At 36.8% G+C, this 23,079-nt stretch overlaps 1 protein-coding gene across 1 annotated transcript in view; it reads right to left on the minus strand.

The window, feature by feature from the left end:
- The window catches only part of SLC15A1 (solute carrier family 15 member 1), a 43,943-nt gene that overhangs the window by 13,897 nt on the left and 6,967 nt on the right, over positions 1-23,079 (minus strand). Inside the window, exons 2-14 of the mRNA XM_027828545.3 lie at positions 18,225-18,253; positions 14,056-14,140; positions 13,829-13,970; positions 11,089-11,208; positions 9,581-9,680; positions 9,203-9,293; positions 7,793-7,876; positions 6,052-6,134; positions 4,890-4,976; positions 3,249-3,338; positions 2,552-2,596; positions 2,410-2,442; positions 2,199-2,287 (exon numbers count right to left, since the gene is read on the minus strand). Coding sequence (XP_027684346.2) covers positions 2,199-2,287; positions 2,410-2,442; positions 2,552-2,596; positions 3,249-3,338; positions 4,890-4,976; positions 6,052-6,134; positions 7,793-7,876; positions 9,203-9,293; positions 9,581-9,680; positions 11,089-11,208; positions 13,829-13,970; positions 14,056-14,140; positions 18,225-18,253 — 1,078 coding nt within the window. The remainder of the gene's footprint in view (positions 1-2,198; positions 2,288-2,409; positions 2,443-2,551; positions 2,597-3,248; positions 3,339-4,889; positions 4,977-6,051; positions 6,135-7,792; positions 7,877-9,202; positions 9,294-9,580; positions 9,681-11,088; positions 11,209-13,828; positions 13,971-14,055; positions 14,141-18,224; positions 18,254-23,079) is intronic.

Raw genomic sequence — 23,079 nt, forward strand, 5'->3', positions numbered from 1 at the left:
TGTTAGTTCCCAGTTACCCTTTAGAGAAATGTAGACTCCTTGAAATTACATCACTAGTCCGTTTAATAATCTGTTGCTCAAGATCTATATGGCTCATTTCTATGATTAGCCATCATCTGAACAATTATTAGGTTTGCACAGTTGACCTAAAAAGTCTGATTTACTCAGAGAGGGAACTTAACACATTTAAGGCTGCAAAGAATAAAAATAGCTACAGAAGTGCATAGTTATGGCCTGTACAAAAGGAAGATTACTTATTATGCATATACCACTATGTTAAAATCTGAAAAGTACTGAACTAAAAAAAAATTTGGAGAGATATGGTTTTTAGGTCTAATGACATTTTAAGAAATGATTAAATTTAGTACCATGGCAATAAAAGTCAGTTTAGGGCAAACTATTTATTTATGGCATCAAACTATGGCTGTGGAGGGCCCATGTATGAAGGAGCCAAGTAACATTTTCATTCCCAGTAAAGAATATAAAATGTTCTGTCTCTCTAATGTAATCAAAATCTTAGTGGGAAGAGGATGGGAGGGCCAGCAGGTTTGCAATAGGGGAGTTTCACATTCCCACAACAATTTTCATAAATGGATAAAAGCTAACTGCAATAAATGGATCAGAAAAGAACAGTACACAGTCAGGAAATTTGATTTTTAAATATCTCTTACTATTGCTTTATTTGATACTAAATTTATCAATAATTCCCCTACATCAGTTGTGACTGTTTGTTGGGCACACTACAGTTGTAGTACTAGAAACATGGATTGTAGACTTATATAAACTCAATGAGGAAAGCAAGAGAATCAGAGAAAGAACTCAGGAATATACTGTAAATACCAAAAAGAGGGAACTTTAATTTGAAACCCTGTAAAAATTAATTAATTACTTCTAAAATTCCAGTAACAAAATTCATGTAGCTTCTTTATAATGGATCACCCCTTCCTAAGACTCAGTTATGAGAGAGCATCTGGCTGAATTCTAGCCTAATTTTATGTCTTCGTGCCACTGAGTCTTAACCTGGAATGACTCCTAAAAATGGGAGACCCATTTTATCGTGTATAGAATTATCTAGACTTGGGGGGAAAGTTCTTTTTTCAATTGAGTTAACTCAAATCAAGCTAACTTAACACACTTGAAAACCCTATTAAGCCAGCTTGATTGAGCTAACTCAGTTGAAAAAAGTACCCTTTTCCCTTAGTTGTTTCAGCCAATGAACCTTTTCCATCTTTCCAAACTGCATTCCTATCCATGCTGTATTGCTAGTAACAGATCGTGCTACATGAAGGTATAAATAGCAGCACTCACAACTAGAGCTGATGGGGAAATGGTTTTTCTCTTCCATTAATATTTTTGAGAGTTCAAAATTTTTTCCTGTCTTGATTCTGGACAAAAAGTTAAAATCTCAAAAATCCTCGTGAACCAAAAAAACAAATTTTTACCATTTTGGATCAATCAAACTATTTTGTTTTGATTGATTTTGCCCTTTTTTGCAACTTTTTTTCAGTCTAAATAGTTTAAATTTTGAAAGAAGTAGTCATTTTGAACCATAAAAATGAAATTTTTAACTTTGACACTCTATTGCCAAACTTTTTTTTCTTAACATTTACTTGAGTCAGGAAATTTATTGGACCTGACCCTACTTTGCTAACAGTTTAGTTTTCACTGAATTGGCAATTTTTACAAAAAAGCGATTAATCGAAAAATTCCTGGCCAGCTCTACTCACAACGTAAAGTGCAGTCTAAGATCTACCAGAAAGTATATCTGGCTTCTTCCACTTCTGAGGCAAAAAGATACTCGCACAAGATAGGAGTAACTATGTGTCTATTTTTTATAATAGAAAATAGAAAGAAAGAATGAAGAAAGGAAGAAACCAGGTTGAAATCCTGGTTCCCTTGAAGTCAGTTTGATTTATGGCATTGACTTCAAAGGGGGCAGGATTTCATTTCCACTCTGTAGTTTGCCCCCTGCAGCTGGGTTCTCCTTCTCTTTGTTCTTAGAGCTTTATATATGATTGCAACTAAGTGGTTCAGAAACATAAAATACTTTTTATATTAACTCATTATTAATAGTTCTACACCTTGGATTTCCTTATCTTAGTGAAAGCTTGCTCTGTCACAATATTATCAACACAGCACTTTAAGATAAATCATTAAAATACACCAAAAGATTAAATCAGGCATATGAATTAACTTACGTGAAATTGATGTGGCATTTTTTAATTAAAGGATAAACCACAGTGTCTACAAGTGGGACCATAATAACAATCAGAATCGGGTTCACGGTCTGTTGGATGTAAAAATCCAGAAAAAGAAGTTAAGCACTTTCCAAAGTCTTTTTTTAAATAGTGATTTAAAAAAAAGTCTTTGGGGAATATTTAAAAATATCACAAATGTAGTTTAGTGTACCTGCATCTGGTCTGGCTGGATCTGAATAGCTCCCTAAGGAAAAGAAAAGGTAAATATATTTTAACATTAGAAGACTAACAAAATGCATAAGAACAAATTAAATGTGAATAAATCTTTAAAAATTTAAGATAAAGTAACCTACAAAGTTTCCATCCATTGTTGTGGCTTGTAATGTCCATCTTGATCCCTTAATAAAACAAAATCATAATGAAATTCTACAATAAAGCAATCTGCTGTAGTTACTCCTGAATTTTTTTAGAAAGGGAAGAATAGAGAGGGTGGGGAATCATAATAAAGTAAGACAAAAACTTTCCTTAAGATTACTTCCTTACTATTCTCTGTCAATCTTTGACAAAGGTGTGATCCTGAACTACTAAAGGAAAATGTTGGACTTGCAAGGGGTCTTTGGAGAGCAGCTTTATGGCTGTCTTCCACAGTGTCTGCACTCGGGGAATCCTCCTCCAGACAGAACTGGGGCTTTTAGAGGCCTTTTATGCTTCTCTGGTCTTTTTTACCCAGCATATAAGAGCTGGAACCGAGATGAGGATTTTATCTTTAATATTTTTGCTGACATTGTGTCAACTTAGATTTATTTTGTAATATATATGTTTGAAATATTAATTGATCATACAGGTAAAACTTTACAAGAAGCAGTTAGTGTATAATAGGAGAGATAAATAAAATAACTTAATAGGTACAGTATATGAATAATTGTGTAATTCATAAGTACCATTTTTCATTACCACCAATTTAAATTCTGCCCACTGATTTCACAACATAATGACTGAATATAATTGTACATGTACTTACAAAAAAATTACACTTTTTTTCTACCTTACCTGCTGATCAAAAAGTGCCCAGAACATGGGGAGAGGAATATACAGGAAAAGCACCTTCAAGACCATCTTAGTTTGTGTAATAAGTCGTTTCTAGAGTGAAGAACAGTAAATAAAAAAGTTGCTAAAAATAGGTAAATTCAACAAAACCACAAGTTTTATATATATATATATATATATATATATACACTAAGACTAAGACTATTACTATTATTCATATTTTACTCATACTATTGCTATTCATATCATATTTTAATTCATATTAGAAACAAAGGTCCTGATCATGCAAGACTTAGACACATGCTAAACTTTACAGATTGTGAGTAGTGCTTTAGACTTCAATGGAATTATTTACAGTCCTTTAAAGTTAAGCACATGTGTAAGTCTTTGCACTATTGGGGCCTAAATTAAGGTGAAGGGAATAAACGGACAAAATGTGTGCAGGTGTGTGTGTGAAGAAATGACAAGAGGGGTTATGTAAATAAAGTCCACTGTTACTCAGTAAGGTCTCTACATATATGTGATGGTTACATTGATCTAGACATTGTTTTTGTTAGTTTGTATTATTTTATCTCATTTCTGATAGGTGATGTTGCAGAAACAAATTTTTAAGAGGGATTTGAACGATGAGGTGGTTCTGAGGAGCGTTTTCAATGAATGGGGGCTACATATAAGATGTCATGTAGGCAGGAATCAGAGAAGAGACAGAAGGAAGGTTGAGATTTGTGTCACCATTGAAAAATCATCAGGGAGTGCGGGATACCACCTAAAAGGAGACATAGATTGGGGCTGAATAGCTGTAGGGCTTTAAAAGCCATGACAAGGAGTTTGAACTCAGTATGGATTACCAGTGAAGGGATGCCATATTATAATAAAGGCCCTGTGCAAAGCAACACATTACTGCATTGGTTACACTTGATTCATATTTTCAAGCTTATTTTCACAAGCATGAGGGCTAGGAACCTCAGTTTGTGTGAATTGTTATAGGTCGTTGGTTTTGAGGAGCCTATGACAATTTCACCGACTGAGGATTTGCCCCTATTATATTTTTTTAATGTAAGCTTAGATTCTGGAGCACAATTCTGCAGCTTGGAGTGGATTCGCGGACAAATTTCATGACCATGGAGTCCACTGGGCATTGACTACAATCCTCATTAGTGTAATGTGCATTGTTCACATGTGTTATCATATATATTGTGTGTTTTCATTCGAAGTGTATTTTGAAGCTGGATCGTTTATATTAAGGCCATAAAATCTACATTGGAGATAAAATACTTGGTATCATATTGAAACTGCTACCAAGTAATTTTAAGTATTTGTTCTGAGAGAAATACAATTATGTTCAGCCCACTAGAGTTTCCTCAGTGCGGTATGTGATCATGCACAGAGCCCTGATACCTGGAGGACAATCTGAAGTTACATTAAGCCATGATGGTAACCATCCTGTCTTGTCAGAGCAGTAAGATCTAGCTAAGGCACTAGCTTCTGATTACTGTAGACAGACACAGCATTAGCTCCCCTGGTATTTGGTATGGGGTTGCGTAACTAGTGAACAAGGCAGATGGAACAAAAAAGAAAAAAGGGAGGAAGGCATTATCTATCTATCCATGCACATGTGCTCGTGCACACACAAATGATACTTACATCATACTTTTCACTAGCCCAGTCCAGCCAGTGTTCTCTTGTGGGGAATTGTTTGCTGCGATGCTGAAACCTGTTTTTGACAGCAAACTGTGAAAAGAACATTAATAAATTTGGATTAATTACACTGAATACCATTTAAACATGACGCAACAAATATTTGTAACTATAAGGTTAAAGTGACTTATTATAATAAGAGAAACTTTCTTTCAGAGCAATTTATATTCTTCAATTTATTTTTAATTTATTTTTATTATTATTAAAAGGTGAATGTTTCTATGAAACTGTTTTAAACACTTAAAGGAAGTGTTCTGCTATATGTCTCATATGTTGTGGATTCAGTAAAACATTCCCAATATGAGAAGAAACCAAGCAGTTCGGAAAAATAGGTATTGCCTCTTAACACTGGGTGCTGCTGACAATTCTCTGAGGCCTTGTCTACACAGGTTTTTGCAGAGTACACTTTCAGTGTTTAATAAAATAAGAAGATAGTTTCAGTTTTACACAGCAATTCTTCAGAATGGAATTACACTTTAAGGATAAATTTTGTTTACATGAAACATTAATATGTATTTTCTAATGAATTCCTCATGCCAACAAAAAATATTACATAGCTGTGCTAGAGTTATACTGGCAGACCTGTATGTGGGGAGCATAGGACTGGAATAACAGGGGGGTACTACAGGTCAGGACTGAGGGAACCTGCATTAAGCCCCACTGAAGTCTCTGGCACAGCTGTGCCCTGATCTTGCTTGAGGCCTCAAGGAATCATGATAATACAACTAACTAACTACATAATAGTAACTAACATTTACTGAAATTAAGAGACCTTAGCAGCTGGATTGTTTAAAAGTGGATGATTTGAAATCAAGTCAACACAGTATAATTTAAGGTATGTGTGTGTGTTAGGCTCAATTAAGAAAAACAAATAGAAATCAGAGAGAATATCAAAAACTCAGAATCTTCTTTTACACCAAAAGATCAGATTAATTGTGACAGAAATAATTGCAACATTATGGTGGAATTTTACTCCTGACTGAAATGGAATAAACAGTTTGCAAACTACAAAGTTTATGAATGTCATAAAAATTATCGATAGGTAATAAAGACCAACTCCATTTGAAAAGTCCAGCCACGCTTTTCCAGGTAGTCTGGCATTACTTACTCCAATGCATTTGGAAACCTGGAGCATTATATTGCCTTGAGGATGAGCTTTCTTGTACATTTTGCTTCCAAGTATGAACACTACTACAATGAGTAAACAGAAAAGCATTTCAGGATTGACTGAAACTAGAGGAAAATACTTTGGTATACAAAATATAATGACAAAGAGGTTAAAACAAACCAAGCCTGAGTGGGAAACAGCATTTTAAAGAGCAATAAAACAGTTATTAACATATTTTTCAATTAATTTTTAATCAATCTAATATACTTTATCAGATTTGTAAACAGATTCTTATGCAGTCCTTATTCAGGCAAATATCTGTTGTCTTCAGTGGATAGGAAGTTTGCCTGAGTAAGGACAAAAACAAAACAAAACACATAGGGGCCTTAGGTCTGGGTCTGCTGTATTTTACTAATACAACCTCTAATTAAAGATGTAATTTTGGAAGAGCAAGTGTATTGGATAGTGCAGCTATTTTATCCTCTATGGAACTCTGAAAGGCTTCTTATAACAAAATAATTCCTTAGTCTTTGGACTGCAATGCTCATTGAGCAGTGCAGCTGGTAAAATGCAGTGGTTTTTCATAATCAAGTAAATGGTTAGATATAGAAGGACAATGCAATATTTCACCAGTGCATCTGCAATTACTGATTAATATATTTCTATTCTATTTCTATTCTGTGCTCATCTTAATTTTGGATATTTGATGAAAGCTTTGAAAAACCTCCCTTATTTAAAGCTTTCACATTTATTTACTGCCCATGAATGCTCCTGATAGTACCACATAAACTAAAGCAAACTGTGTAATGCAGAACATTTAGGGTTTATTTGAGGTTTTGTCATGAACACAGATAAGGGGCAGTATGTTCTTGTGCTGCCTCTGCAGCTGCTCTCATGGAAGTTCCCCCGCTGTTCCAGGGAGGGAATAAACTGCACCAGGTCTATAGCAGGAACAGAGCAGGCTCCCTGAGATGCTGGCACAGCAATGTACATTGTGGGGGGTGGAAACAAGGGTCTGTCCACTCCCATCCACGTGCATGAAGAGGGATGTAATAGATCTGTGGATCTTGCTTCTCCTCTGGTGCAATCACCCATGATGTGGGTAGCTGGTGCAGGGGCACATGGGGACACATCCTGCACTCCCTTAAGCCCTGGCACTGCCACGCAGGCCAGGCCACAATTTGACCCTTAATAGTAAAACTATTTTTATTAGACAATTTCTCCTTAATTGTCAGATTTTGATTTGACTGCTATTTCCAGAGCAAAGGTACCAAGCCTAACCCTTCATTTGTGCCTCTAATACGAGATCTCTCTTACCCCCTGATCAGGTTTTGGGATGTTGTGATGGAGTCAGGACTAGTAACCTGAGGAGATGTACTCCATCAATTTTCTACTTTAATATTTCTGCCATAGTTTGAACCTTGTCCATAATGCTATGTAACCCCTGATCGTTGGTACGTAAATGTATGTTTATACTTTCCCTTTCTAGACTGCAGCAGCACACCCAAGCAATTACAACACATGGAGCTCTCTACCATGCAAATATATTTATCTGTATGGTGTTACTCTGCAGTAATGCAAATGCTACATCAGGAACTTTGGATTATAAAGAATAAGGCAGCCTCCCCCTTTAACTCCACATTTCTAAGCAAATAGTCTTATTTGCCCTTCTCGTATAAAAAGTGGCCAATATAATAAAGATAATTTATGCAGTAAATAAAATGGAAAACATGCAACATACTCAATGAAACAGCCATAAGTGCGGCAGGCACTCCAAAGGCCAGTGGGTAACACTGTTGCTTGGTGTGAATTCCACATTCTTCACCTGAAGGAAACAAAACAGTGTTAGACAGGAGTTTTGTATACTAGTGTCAGCTAACATTGAAGCTATAAAATTTACCTAGGAGTATACTAGCCTGCTAGCAACTAATCTGTCTTGCTCTGACAGTTTAGTCAGCTTTCTAGTCAAACCATTATATAAAGTCCTATCTTTCTTCCTTTGGTTGACTCTTTCTGTTCAAACCGCAGAAGGCATTTTCAATGGTATATCAGCAAAGAAGGGTCTTGTATATTTTTTCATATGCTCATCTGCCATCTATCCTAGGAAGGGTAGGAAATTGTGTTAACTAATAATAGCATGACAGCAATGAACTGGAATAGAATGCCAAAAATCAAAAGGTCCAAGTCTGAGCTACACTTATTTGGGATCATTTGTATAATTCACTTGTGGCTTTGCCATTCTTGAGAAAGCAGCCATTCCAAAGTCATGACAATAAAACCTATAATCCATCATACAGCAAAACACATACTCCACTTACATATGTATGCGTGTGAATGTCTGAATAGTCACTACACTATATAATCAGAGTTAAACATAGGAAGGAAGGACAGAAAAACAAGTATATTTAATCATGTACAGTTTATTAAGGAATGAACCCAGATACTGGTAATTTAGAATTTGCTTTACATTTAGGAGGATGTCACTTCCATTAAAAAAAAAATCACAGAGACCTTCATAATTAGAACACATAAAAACTTCCATTTTGATAGTAGTAAAATTTTGACTTAATTTGTTGTATATTTTAAGTGTGTATGTGTCTATATATTATGTATGTATGCATCTTTTGTAATACCCTTAAGCCTCTGAATAAAAAGCTCCCTTTCTTCTTCCCCCTCCCTCCCCCCACAAAAGAGAAATCTAATGATACTCTTTTCCTCTTCCTTTTGTGTGATTTTAGTGGTGATTTAAAAGATGCTGTGTTAAATATCACTGTAGAACAAAGCCTTCTTTGAGCTACAAAAGAGTCACAGTGCTGGCTTCCCCACCTTCCTATCGGGTGTGAAAGTAGTGCAGTCTCCATGGTCATTCAACTTTTAGCCTCTCTGAGACTGCAAAGAAAGATGCCAATTAGCATCAACTATGACAGTGAGGTTTTACGATACTGACATTTCTACATTAGAAATAAGCTGAAACTATAAACTTGTCTCATAAGCCATCAGATGGTAATGACTTCTGGGTAGACTCAAAGTAATTGCCTAAAACTAAAATACCCTTATCCAGTACTAATCCAATAAGTGATCCAGCCCCGCTGCCTTATTCTTTTTGCTCTGCTGTTTAACCAGTTTGTAGACAACATCAGTGCAAGTTTACCTCTGAGAACTGGAGTGATTATAGTAGAGAGGAGACTTCCAGCATTAACAGACAAATAAAATATAGAAAAGAATTTACTTCTTTGTTCTTCCTGCAGTGAGAGTAAGAAAATAAATTTTAAAAGAACTATTTAGAACATGGTTAGTCAGTATTATGTTGATCAGACTTTGCTGGCCTAAATTACAATGTAGGATTGGAGTCAGCTCAATAATTAGTACTGATGACACAGTGTATGTATTTGTAGAGAACACAGTAGTAGGATCTAGTTCTTCTTTTGGACACCCAAGTACCAGAGCAATGGGCACCATCTGAAGATGTATATTTATTATTATTAAAAAATGAAATATGAGCCCAACTATGTTTGAAAAATATTGTTACCTGTTCCTCTTCAAACTGATCTCCACCAAATGCTGATACACAGGGCTTGATTCCACCAGTACCAAAGGCAATTAAGATCAGACCAATCATAGACAGACCACTGGGGAAGGGGGAAAATGTCACTCGGTTTACTTTAGTATAGGTAAAGGAACATCACACAAGGAGAAATGCCCATGCTTGCTAATAGCAAGAGCATTAAACAAAGAAATTCTTAACTGTGTCCTAACATTCAAAAATGTCATTGACCAGTTTCTGGTCTATATATGCCACTGGGGTGGCTTGAAGGAAATGTAATGGGCTGGAGAAGAATTACCCCAGTGCAGGAACAGCATAGGGCTGAGTTAAGCAGCCCTACACTGCCCCGATTAGATGCACCAGCTTGGAGGGCATGCTGGGGCCAGGGACACAAGGTGGTGCATTAGGGATGGAGGTACAATTGTAGCACTAAGCACTATGGGGATTCTGGACTTCAGAGAGCCTATAGGCAGCTCACCCAAAGCTGCAGTAAGTTAAAGCAGCTCTTGGGGCTGAGCTACGTTATACCGGGGCCATTTCAGGCCCTGCAGCAGCCCAGAATGCAGGCAGTAGAAAGGTGGCATAAAACCATCTTTTCCCCCGCTCATCCTGGCCTATGCTTTCTGTGCTGGAAGTGCAGGACAGTCTCTAGCACATGATATTCTGCTGTGCCAGAAAGCAAAGATAAAGTAATGAACTTTAGCTTGTTCTTAAGACATTTTTCTTGGCTCATTTATCTGGGAGAAATACTCTATTTTATTCAGGAGTCTGATATATTTTCCTTGGAAATCAAGATGTAGTTTTATGAAGCAATGTGAATGGTGTCGTATGTTGCATAATATATTTCTAGATGTTAAAATTCCAGCTCCAAAATCAGATGAAAGTAAAATAGGATATTTTATTAACTACACAGTTTCAGAGAATCTATTTTGCACAGACCTTGTGCAGTGATGAAAATCTGTAGTCTGACTAGCAAAACTCACAAAATGTATAGTTCATACTCAATATAGAGTTAGTCTGCCTTTGTAATCATTCTCTTACAGAGTTCAGATTTAAAATAACATTTGAATTAAAGAGGTCTGCCTTGAGGTAAATGACTGCCTCACTTAAATTAAGTGAAATCAGTATTTGAATTTTGCACACATACTGTGAAACTTTTCAGGTGCATAAAAATAAAAGGGAGAAACTGTTTAAGTAGTGAACTTCATAGGTTCTCTTCTCTAAAACTGTGCAATCTTGGGGAAATTGATTGTGTAAATTCAAGCTGCTCTAGGGCAGGTTTTTAAGCAGCAGATCAATATAAATTTCAGTGGTCTTTGCCACATTATAGGGGTCATATAACAACATGGATATGACAGCTTCCTTATAAAAGTAGCAGTAAATAAGGAGAGGCTGATCATTAGACAATTTAAGTAACAAGTACAGTAAATTAAAGAACTAAATTATTCCATCATGCATTAATCTGGAAGACAGAAATGTGTAATGCAACTTACATGTGTAATGGAATGTTATCAGGAATTCCATCCCTGTTATAGTCTGTCAAGTCATTTATCGAACTTACTGCCATGACCGCCTGTCCAATGGTATAAACAATGGACAGGGAGACAATGGTCCTGTTGTAAAGGAAGAAGACAGAAAATATGTTTTTTTAGCTGCACAGCTAACTCAGATTTCTTTCTAGTTCACAAGAATGTTTCAGGCAGAAAGATAATTGGTTAGAATAAACAGGATGAATAAATCCACCATGAAATAGCTATGAGAATCTTATCACAAGATACTGTAAATATATCAAAACATTTCCTGAATAATAAATAATTTATCCCATACCAGTTATACTTTTGATACTTTATTTTAAAAGTAATCTCCTCTTAAGCAAAATAAATAATTTAATTATATTACTTAATTAAATTAAAGTAAGGTAATGAGACAAAATATATTAGAAAAAAGGTGTGTAGTCAGGCATGTTATTTAACATCTACATATTGTGATTGCACCATCTACCAGTGCTTCAATGATTTCCTCTTTAATAACCAAGTGAGGAAAAAAAGTAATATTGTGAAATTTAAATGGAATATATTGTGAAATTCAAATTGTATATGCATTCTACCTACAATATTCAACCTATGCTCTGGGAACATAACTATTTATCGTTTTCTAATTTTCTTCATTGAAACTGAAGTGGGAAAATAATGAAAACTACACATAATGAGAATAGCCCATTAGCTGGTTCACTTAGATTAAAGTGTATTCATCTATGAAAGACTAAAATATAAGACTAGCATCAGGACCGTAGTGCCGACTGCTAGCACCAAACATGACTTTCTCTGTTGCCGTTGCATTGGGCAACTGAGTGTGCATATTGTAGTGTGATCAAGAAATGTGATTAAATATTTTGCTGAATGTTTTCTTAGTACAAATCCACAGACATCTACATTTGTCTCTAATCTCTGTCAGTTATAATAATTTTAGGTATTAGTCTTAACGACAATGGGAAAAACATTTCAGATAGGAGCGAGACTTTGTCTGAGCTGACAGTGAGAAAATCTTGTTGCTGTTCTTTATTTGGGAGGCTCAGATACTACAGTGATGAGGACCATATAAGCAATAGAGAGACAATTTATGCCAGGGGTGGCCAAGCTTACTGACCCTCTGATCTGCACATGACAGTCTTCAGAAGTTTGAGAGCTGGAGCACACCTGCTGGGGTTCAGGGCTTCAGCCCCACTCCTGCTGAAGCCTGAGCCCCAGCAGACATACCCCACAGGGCTGAAGCCCTGAGACCCCCACCCCTTCCTGTTGGGCAGAAACCCCGACCCTAGCACCCCACTTCAAGATAGAGGTCCTGAGCTCCCCCCACCCCTGAATCTGGTAGGTGGAGAATGGGAGGGTACCTCGGGGGCTCCACGAGCTGCATTTTAACTGTAAAAGAGCCGCATACCGCTCACAAGCCATGGTTTGGCCACTCCTGATTAATGCAATTGGTTCTGTATAATTTACTTGTATGTACAGCACATTTCAAAAATGCTATGTATCCTCTTCCACAGACTAGAGCTCCCTGTCCAACAAAGTATGGAGGAAGTCCCTGAGGGTACTCCCACACAGAGATAGTGTACAGGTACAGTGGATGGGTTACTTGAAGATTGACCCACCATGATATTAATGCTATAATTATTAGTACTTTGGCTAACCTCCACACAGTCCTGTCTGTTAACCTTCCCCATGAATTTTACAGTAGTTTTTTGCTTTAAAATGACACAAAAGCATATTTTAGAAGTAAATCAAAAGTTTTATATTATTCCCACTTGCCAAGACTCAAGTTCCAGGTTCCAATGGAGTAATCCAATTGAACTCATAGTAAGCCTTTGCAAGATCAGGGATTTAAACAGTGTGCTACTTTAAACCTCTAAGTCCAACATTTAGGTGCAACGGGCAATCACAACCTCCTGCTTGGTTGCCACATAACCCTATAGATGCCTATGTTTCCCCCATTAAAGTCTTCAAAGAGCCTACATTTCAGTGGCTGGGCATGCACACAGCTGACTAAATCTTGACACCAACCAGAAGATTGGTGCCTAACTAACTTCTAAGCTTCAGTGGGACCAGAAACTATGCATTGCTGGACTATCTTGCCTTCAGGGCCTGATCAGGTAGGCATGCGCAAAGCACACCTAAACCCCCACAAAAGACAAAGACAACAGAGATGCCCTCACCCCTTATAACCTTTAGTTTAGTGGTTAGCACACCCACCCAGGACCTTGGAAACCCAGGTTCAAATCTAACCTCTGCCTGAGGCAGAGAGAGAATTTGAATGTGGGTTTTCCACTCCAAGCTGAGTGTCCTAACCACTGGGCTATGTAGTAGTGTGGGGCAGATCTCTCCTGTTGAAGCTGTTCTGCTGTGTATAAATAATTAAATATTCAGCAAAAGAATTAGAACTTGGGTCTCCCACTTCACTGGTGAGTGCCCTGCCTGAATCATTCTCACATTCTCTCTGTCCCAATGAATATTTCTGTCAGTGACTCAAGCTTTTCCTCACTTCCAGTTCTGAGTGAAACCTACTAAAACTTGAAGCCTCTCTACAAATCTGAATTCATGAACACCAGCTCCTGACAGAGTATTCTTGAATCCCGAGGGTGGTTTAAAACACTCTTTCCCTAAAGCAACAGTTGGAATGTCATTGTTTTTTTCAGTCATGCCTTCATTTGATTGTTTTGCTTTTTAAATAAGCACTCACATGAACTTTCCCAGCCAGGAGTCAGCAATGATTGCTCCAAGGATTGGAGTCAAATAGCACAGAGCAACAAATGAGTGGTAGATGGCTGTAGATAGGTTATCATCCCAGCGGAGAAAAAATTTGAAGTACAGAACAAGCACAGCTAGAAGGGGAACAAAACAATCTGTTAGGGAGGTGATAATCAGAAACTGAAACCAAAAGTAGGTGAAGATTGAAAAGGAAGTTACCTCGCATTCCATAGTAGGAGAATCTTTCACAGAACTCATTGATGACAATGAAGAAGATGCTTAGTGGAAAACCAAAGCAACTTGGCTGAAGGGGAACAATGGTACAATGTGAATTCCAACAAAGCCATTAAATGTATAAAGAGGATCATTATCTGGCCACAATCCGTAATTCTAGCCCGAGTCAGTACAAATGTTACCAGTTACAGGTCAGTTATCGCATACCAGTGTAGTTAGATCTATTGACTGCAATGGAGCTAGGCAAAACTGTAATTGAATAAAAACTTCATATATTGCATATTTGGGATGCTAGGCTTCTAATGTCTAGAGTAGTTCTGACTAGTATCCCAAAATATGCAAAACATTGTTATTATTCAATTACAGTTTTATATTAAAATCTAGTGACATTTTTAGAGCTCTCTTGTCAGGTGCAAATGATGAACCTTTAGTGTTGGACTAAAGCAAATCTTCCTGAAAGACAAGCAGTCTTGATATGAAATCATCAAGAAGAGAAAGAGAATCCTCCACTTCCCTTGGTAATTTGTTCCAGTGGTTAAACACCCTCACTGTTAACATTTGTGCCTGATTTCTGATTTGAATTTGTCTGCTTTAACTTCCAGATATTGGTTCTCATGTACCTTTTCCCACTAGATTAAAGAGCCCTGTAGAACCCAGTATTTCCACCCAGTGAAGGTAAAGTTTAGGCATGCAAATACATGAGTATATTACTGTGAGTATTTGCATGCTGGATCTCTTAAGCCGTAAGAGTTGATGATTCATGAATTATTGAGTTGCATGCTGAGTACTGAGGTGAGAGCAACAGAGTACAAAATTAGGCAAATACAACCAATATATGTGCACAGATCTTTAAAAACCTTTTGTTTGCTAAAATGCTCTGCATAATGGTTAACGTTTTTGAGCCAATAATCATTATTGTTTTATCTGCCCTGAAACTGGAACCTGTAAGCTCTTTTATACACAAACTGAAATGCTATCTAGTATATTTTCACTGTGACTTTGATAAGTACCTCTGTGCCATCACCTAAAATGTTGTTTTGTACCTCTACAGGATAATAGAGTAGTATGAATCGTAACAGATACATCTACATCTCAGCAGCAACAGCACACTAGCTTCACAAACTACTGGGCCATATCTTAACTCTGGCCTTCTCAGTGTCAGTACAGTCCCACAAATATAGTACAGATCTAAAATATGGGCTAACTGAAAAAAATATACAAGATCTAGATTTTTAGCTATAAATATAGGAATCTTTCTATCTACCAAATTAAGAGAAAAGGATTCCAATGTGGAATGGAAAACAGATGGATAACAAAAGGTGTTTGAATCCAAACCTATAGGAACAGGAGACAGTAAATTGCATGCAAGGCCAAAACACAACCTAAAGCATCCCACATGGAACCTAAAGGCTAATGTAACGGGCACTTTGAAAATGTCTCAATAGAATGCATCTTGTCCTCTTGCCATAACTACAGGGCAAGGATAAAACTGATCAGCGGCAGGTTTTTATTGCTGGTGACAATGAACATGCAATTTCTCTTAATCTATCTAGGAGTTTTAATGTAGATGCAGATAGGATGACTGTTTAATTTTGATAACATGATTTACATGTATGAATGATGGTCAGGTACCAACCAGTTTTCAGTACAGTCCTTTGTGTCTCAAAATGTGGGCATCTCTGCTATAAATCATAATTTATCAGAGCAGTACAGCTTTTGTTACTGAACACTACAAGACAGCTACAGTACCTTGAAAATAGAAAAGCTGAAACAGTGTCACAAATTATATTTTAAAATGAGTTTTCTGTGGAGAAACAAGAAAGGGAACAGGAGAATGCTCTAGGCCTTTCATATTTATGCCATGACTATTCATAGCTTACTGTTTATGGGCCTGATCCTGCAAGATGCAGGGTGCTATTAGTTCTGCAGCTTACAGAATCAAATCTTAAGAAAATCTTCATTTGATTTCAATGGAGCTATGTTAATTTACACCTACTGAGGATCTGGTCCTTAGACTTTAGTCAATTCTGTGATTAATACCTTGCTTTTTAGAAAACTTGGAAAGCTTTAGTGTGTACAATAAGAAATTACCTAACTTCTGAGAAGAATTTCATAAATTACAACTTGTTTTGGATATCGCATAGTTCAGACTTCTTAAACTGGGACATTACAGTCTTGTGAGGCTAGCTAGTATAGGAATCACAGGAAATCTTGATACTAAGCCATATAACCCTTGTGGCAAAAGATCAAGTATAGAAGGATCTTTGAACACAGATTAACATAATTGTGTACGTCAGCTACAGTTAGTTAAAGTGAAAAAGATTATCAAATAGTGGCTTTAAAAAGCAATCAATATTAATATGCAGGCTAAATATAAGAGATAATTTAGTTTGAGGTTTAAAAAATCAATTGTTCCAGAGGTCAAGTTTTTCTGGAATTAATTGTTGTTGAAAAGTGGCATTTGATATTGTTTGATCTCATGTTATGAGATTTCAGTAATTTTTATATTTAGACTATTGCAATAATGTTAATAATTCAGATCCAATTCAATGCAAAGAAAAACAGCCCCAAAGGTCCAATTGAAAGAAGCTGTACAATGGAAATCCTGCCTGCAGTTAGTGAATTGAGAAGCTTTGGTCAATAGTGGAACCTCTAAACATAGCTCAAATGAAATTCCCACCAATTTGCTCAATTATTAAGGAAGCTAGATATGGAAAGACTTATTGAGTCCACCACATTGGAAGTATAAACTAGTGTCTTTTATCTATCATATTAAAGTGATACTACATTTGAATCCACGGCATTCACAAAAACACAACTCAGTATGATGGTCAGTATCTTGTCAACTGTTATGAATTACATCTGCTGCAGTGATGGGTATGTTCTGAGACATTTTGTAACACTGATCTTGAGTTCAGAGCTAGTTACACTTGCATGGTAATGAGACATTCTTCCAAGAGACTACACTGATGGAAGATACAGTAAGTGCAGTCCATGGGCTAGGAGTGAGAAACCTTGTGCTTCATGGAAATAAGTATTCCTGTAAAGATTACAACTGAGAGAGAAATAATAAAAAATGATAAAACACACGGATGGGAAAGAATACATGCAAACTTACTCTAGGCAATTTGTTTTTTGTTTTACAGTTACTTGACAAACTTTGTTGTATTACATTGCATAAAATCTTCAACAAATGAGCATAAGAATATATTTGCTTATTAGGGTTCTATAAGAGAAAAATGAGACAGACCACCCCTTCTACAGACATACCAGAGCAGTCAGATGAACAAAGGTCTTCCTAATATGTAAAGCTCTCGTCCTGCTTAACTACATCACATAACTATGTGTCAGTAGCTACACTTTTTGTAGTGAAGGTATTTGCTGTGTTTACATTCTGCTTCATTTTTATTTCAGGATTTTCTCTTTATTTTTTATCCTTGCCCACAAAACTTGACTTTTTTGATAACTGAATTGGATATTGAGATTTAAAGGAAATTGCAATTAGATATTGTTGGGAGCTTCAGAAAGAAAGAAAGTGAGCTCTGATCTCAGTAGAATGGAATCAGGAGTAGAGATAAATGTCTGCACACTCTGTCTGGCCCGGGGAGGTTGGGATACTCTTTTTCAAGCAGTGCTGAAAGGAAGCGGATTTAGGTCAGTTTGAGCATGAGAAAAGCCAAATCGGTAAGGTGTGTTAGACTTGGTTACAAACTGCATGACGTATATAAATACATATGTCTTTTTTTCACACGCTGATAAACAAAACTTTGTCTCACTGAAACATTCTCACTTTAACTGAAACAAATGTGACACAGTGTCAGGTACTAGGATTCTTCGCAGACCACCCTGCTCTTCTTAGCTCACATTTAGGTGTATGCAATGGCTGGGAGTCAAGGCCTGACCTAATACCCACTGAAGTAAGTCAAAAGACTCCCATTGACCTCAATGGACATTGGATCAGGCTCTAAGGCAGTGAGTCAGATTCTCTGCTGATGTAAATGGGTACAACACAATTGACTTCAGCTGGGGTTATGTCCATTCACATCAGCAGAGATTTTGTCTCAGCATGTCTATGTAGTATGTTAGGAACAATGGGAACGTTACTTGAGTACAACAAACAAACACTTTTCAGAGTTAAAAAAATAAATACTAACCCCATGTTTTCTTTCCATCTTATTTTTCGCTATTAAAAAAAAAGAGAGAAACAAATTTATGTAAACTAGGAAATCACATTTCTTACCAAGACAATGGAAAACGTAATAATCTTATCTAAATAATAAACACAATACTCTTATTAAGAAAAATAATCTTAATTAATTTAAACTGTAAATAATTCACTATAAACTTGGTAGTATTCATTAGCCATAAGCATTTTTACAGATAAAATGTATGTACAGGGTAAGTAAAATTTCAGACCTCTATATGTGGCTTTTTATACTCTGAAACACTTGTTTCAAAATTAAATGAAATTGTTTTTGTATTGTGTATCTATAGTAGAGCAATTGCAGCTTGGAAGTTATATTTATCTAAAGTCCCATACCATAATTAGTAAACTCTAAGATATTTAGGTTATGTATCAATTAAGAGGCATTAACTATATACAAAAACTTGAACAAGGAAGGGTTTTGAAAATATAAGTGCAGGCAGTAAACTGAATAAGAAATTTAAAAAAAATAGAAAACAAAAATATTAAGCAAAGTTTGAGTACATACTAAAGCAACCTCCCTATTAAATAGAAACTATAGAGACACATATTTATTGTTTACTATTTGTAGAAATTCTCATTGTAAAAACTAGCTATGAATAATATTTGCCATGCTGCAGTCTGTATGCTTAGGTGTTTTAATGTATCTACATAGGAAACTATCCATAATATTTGAATTTACTTCAGATCATCCTAGTGTTTGAAGTTTGGTTGCCTTTTATTTATCTGTTTAATAGAGAGAAGTGAAATACTTCTGTAATTGGCACAGATTCATATTTGGCATCGTTTGGATACTTAGTCCAGTGCAAAGGAATATGAAATTGAAAACAAGTTCTAAAAAGAAAATTATGATATTTTGTACAGACTGAAAAAAAAATTTAAAATATGCTTTCAGCCAGCAGGGAACAAATACTAATATTTCAGTTTACTAGTAAGATGAGGCGAGCTAAGAAATACACAAGAATGTAGGAGTCCCAAGATTCATACATAGCTCAAATGGAAAACAATCATGAACAACACAAGACAGCATCACACATACAGTAAAGCTTATTCAGACCATAAAATCATCACTAATCCAGGTGACACCAAACTATCAAACAGCCCCAAAGTAGTGTTCTGCTTCAAATTAAGCTCTGGGTGCACTACCTTTATAGCTTGCCTTATAGACAGGGCAAAAGTAAGAAGTAGAGACAAGATAAAGGCAAATGCCATTCAGCTTGATTCTGTAGTTCACAGTGCTTGATCCTGCAAGATATTGAGCACTATAGCCTGATTCAGTAAAACACTTAAGCATGTTCCTAACTTTAAACATGTGAGCAGTCTCACTGAAATCAGTGGGAAATGTTTAAATTCTTTGCTGGACTGGATTCCTTGATGCTCAGGGCCCAGAGTGGTTTCACTACCTCTGCAGGCCTCTGAAGCATGTTTTTCCAAAGTAAGTTTTGCTGACAGACATCATGCCATCTCTGATAAAGAAATGTTCATGTGAAAATGTAATGGACGTCAGCATTTCTTATGTTAAAGTTCAGTATCTTGAAGATAAAGCTCAAGTTCAGCAGTGATGTGTACTTTGAAATCCTGGTTTGCAAACTAAACAAAACGATAACAGATTGCCATTATGAAAAGAAATGCTATTTCTGCTTACTTTAGTAGCATCTAGTTCATAGTTCACCGTGTGTGCATACACATGTACACAGCGTATTGACAACAACTGTGAAAAGCCCCTTCCTTTCAGTTCAAAATCAGTTTTTACTGAAAAATTCCCAGGTTTTACAAAAAGTATTCATTTTTTTAATTTTTACTCAACTTTTATATCATTCTAATATATAAAAATAACTTGTTTTATTAGGAAAATACAATACACTGCATAAGATATATGTATTGTGATAATACATTAGTCTGTGTGTATATGCAAAGCTGCCTATTGAAGTAAGGCTATATATTAGTCTAGAACAGTGGTTCTCAACCTATTTACCATTGTGGGCCGCATATGCAGCTCTCTCTGTGTTATGTGGGCCTCATCCACACAATATATATACTACCTACATGGCCCTGAGGATATCACATGGGCCGTAGCTGTGTGCTGATTGGGCCGCAAGTGGCCCGTGAGCCGTAGGTTGAGAACTGCTGGTCTAGAACAGCGGTTCTCAGACTGTGGGTCGGGACCCCAATGTGGGTCGGGACCCCCTTTGAATGGGGTCACCAGGGCTGGCTTAGACTTGCTGGGGCTCAGGGCCAAAGCCTGAGTCCCACTGCCCAGGACAGAAGCAAAAGCCTGAGGGCTTCAGCCCTTGGCAGTAGGGCTCAGGTTGCAGGCCCCCTACCTGGGGCTGAAGTCCTTGATCTTCAGTTTTGGCCCCCCTGCCCAGAGTGGTGGGGCTTGGGTGGGCTCAGGCTTCGGTTCCCCCCACCTGGGGTCATGAAGTAATTTTTGTTGTCAGAAGGGGGCAGTGGTGCAATGAACTTTGAGAACCCCTGGTCTAGAAGATACACAGAATAAACAAACAGGCACACAGGCTCTGAAGTGCATGTGCATCTGAATGTACAGAGGAATCTCACGCCCCGCACGTACACATTTCAAGCTGTTAGCAGATAACAATTTAAAGATTTGACACAGTAAAATGGGAAGAGAATACATTTCAGAACACAAGGAATATTTGAAAGTTAAAAAAAAACAAAAACAGGAGAAAAGGATGAAGTTGAGCGTATGCGCTGCAAATGGTGTATCCCAATTATTAAATGTAAATATTTATAGGCTAATAGTTTTAAGTCTACAACAGTAAACTGTTTATTCAAATGTTTATTTGGGGATTAAAGATATACTGTATTCTTAGGTTTCTTAAGTTTCAGAGTAGCAGCCGTGTTAGTCTGTATCCACAAAAAGAAAAGGAGTACTTGTGGCACCTTAGAGACTAACAAATTTATTTGAGCATAAGCTTTCGTGAGCATTCAGTGGAAAATACAGTGGGGAGATTTATATACACAGAGAACATGAAACAATGGGTGTTACCATACACACTGTAAGGAGAGTGATGAGGTAAGGTGAGCTATTACCAGCAGGAGAGGGGCGGGGCTGGGGGGGAACCTTTTGTAGTGATAATCAAGGTGGGCCATTTCCAGCAGTTGACAAGAATGTCTGAGGAACAGCGGGGGGGGGGGGGGGGGGGGGGGGGGGGGGATAGAATAAACATGGGGAAATAGTTTTAACTTTGTGTAATGACACATCCACTCCCAGTCTTTATTCAAGCCTAAGTTAATTGTATCCAGTTTGCAAATTAATTCCAGTTCAGCAGTCTCTCGCTGGAGTCTGTTTCTGAAATTTTTTTGTTGAAGAATTGCCACTTTTACGTCTGTAATTGAGTGACCAGAGAGATTGAAGTGTTCTCAGACTGGTTTTTGAATGTTACAATTCTTGACATCTGATTTGTGTCCATTTGTGTCTTATTTGTGTCCAACTCTTGTCCCCTAATGCCCCTACTCTACTTGCGCTACATTGGATACAATTAACTTAGGCTTGAATAAAGACTGGGAGTGGATGGGTCATTACACAAAGTAAAACTATTTCCCCATGTTTATTCCACCTCCCACCCCCACCCTGCTGTTCCTCAGACGTTCTTGTCAACTGCTGGAAATGGCCCACCTTGATTATCACTACGAAAGGTCCCCCCCCCCGCTTCCCCCTCGCTGGTAATAGCTCACCTTACCTGATCACTCTCCTTACAGTGTGTATGGTAACACCCATTGTTTCATGTTCTCTGTGTATATAAATCTCCCCACTGTATTTTCCACTGAATGCATCCGACGAAGTGAGCTGTAGCTCACAAAAGCTTATGCTCAAATAAATTCGTTAGTCTCTAAGGTGCCACAAGTATTCCTTTTCTTTTTACTGTATTCTTAAACTCAGAGGTGGCATTGTGTTTTGAAATCTGTTTTAGTTCTGCAGCAAACCACACTGATGAACAGAATTCAAAGCATTCATCTACTGAATACTTCCCTCCCCCCCTGTCTTTCCGTCCAACAAAATAAAGCCTGATATTTACCCAGAAAAATTATTAATAGTTTTTTGCACTGATTTTCACCTGTTTTTATTGTTATGTTAAATACTGTTATTGTTAAATACTGATAAATTCCTGGGAAAAATTAAATAAAATAAAACCTGAAAACAAAGAGCCCTATGGACACTCTCTAAATGTTCGCAAAAAGAAAAGGAGTACTTGTGGCACCTTAGAGACTAACCAATTTATTTGAGCATGAGCTTTCGTGAGCTACAGCTCACTTCATCGGATGCATACTGTGGAAATTGCAGAATATCATTATTATATACACAGACACCATGAAACAATACCTCATGGTGTCTGTGTATATAATAATGATATTCTGCAATTTCCACAGTATGCATCCGATGAAGTGAGCTGTAGCTCACGAAAGCTCATGCTCAAATAAATTGGTTAGTCTCTAAGGTGCCACAAGTACTCCTTTTCTTTTTGCGAATACAGACTAACACGGCTGTTACTCTGAAACATCTCTAAATGTTAGCACTGATTGCACAATGTACTAACAAGTATATTTTCAAGGGTTTTTTTGTAAGATTTAATCTATTTTGACAAATAGGATAATTATGCTACACAGATAAAATGAATATGGAAAGTAAGGAAAATCAACACATGAAAATCATGGATATATTTTTTCTTTATAAAAATAAATAAGTATAAACTATACCAAAAGCTGTCTTAATGATACTTTCAGGATATATACCCTTACTTGCTATATCTGAAATTAACAAAAATGTCGCTTATGCAATTCAA

This window comes from Chelonia mydas, chromosome 1, assembly GCF_015237465.2.
Source record: "Chelonia mydas isolate rCheMyd1 chromosome 1, rCheMyd1.pri.v2, whole genome shotgun sequence".
NCBI lineage: Eukaryota > Metazoa > Chordata > Testudines > Cheloniidae > Chelonia > Chelonia mydas.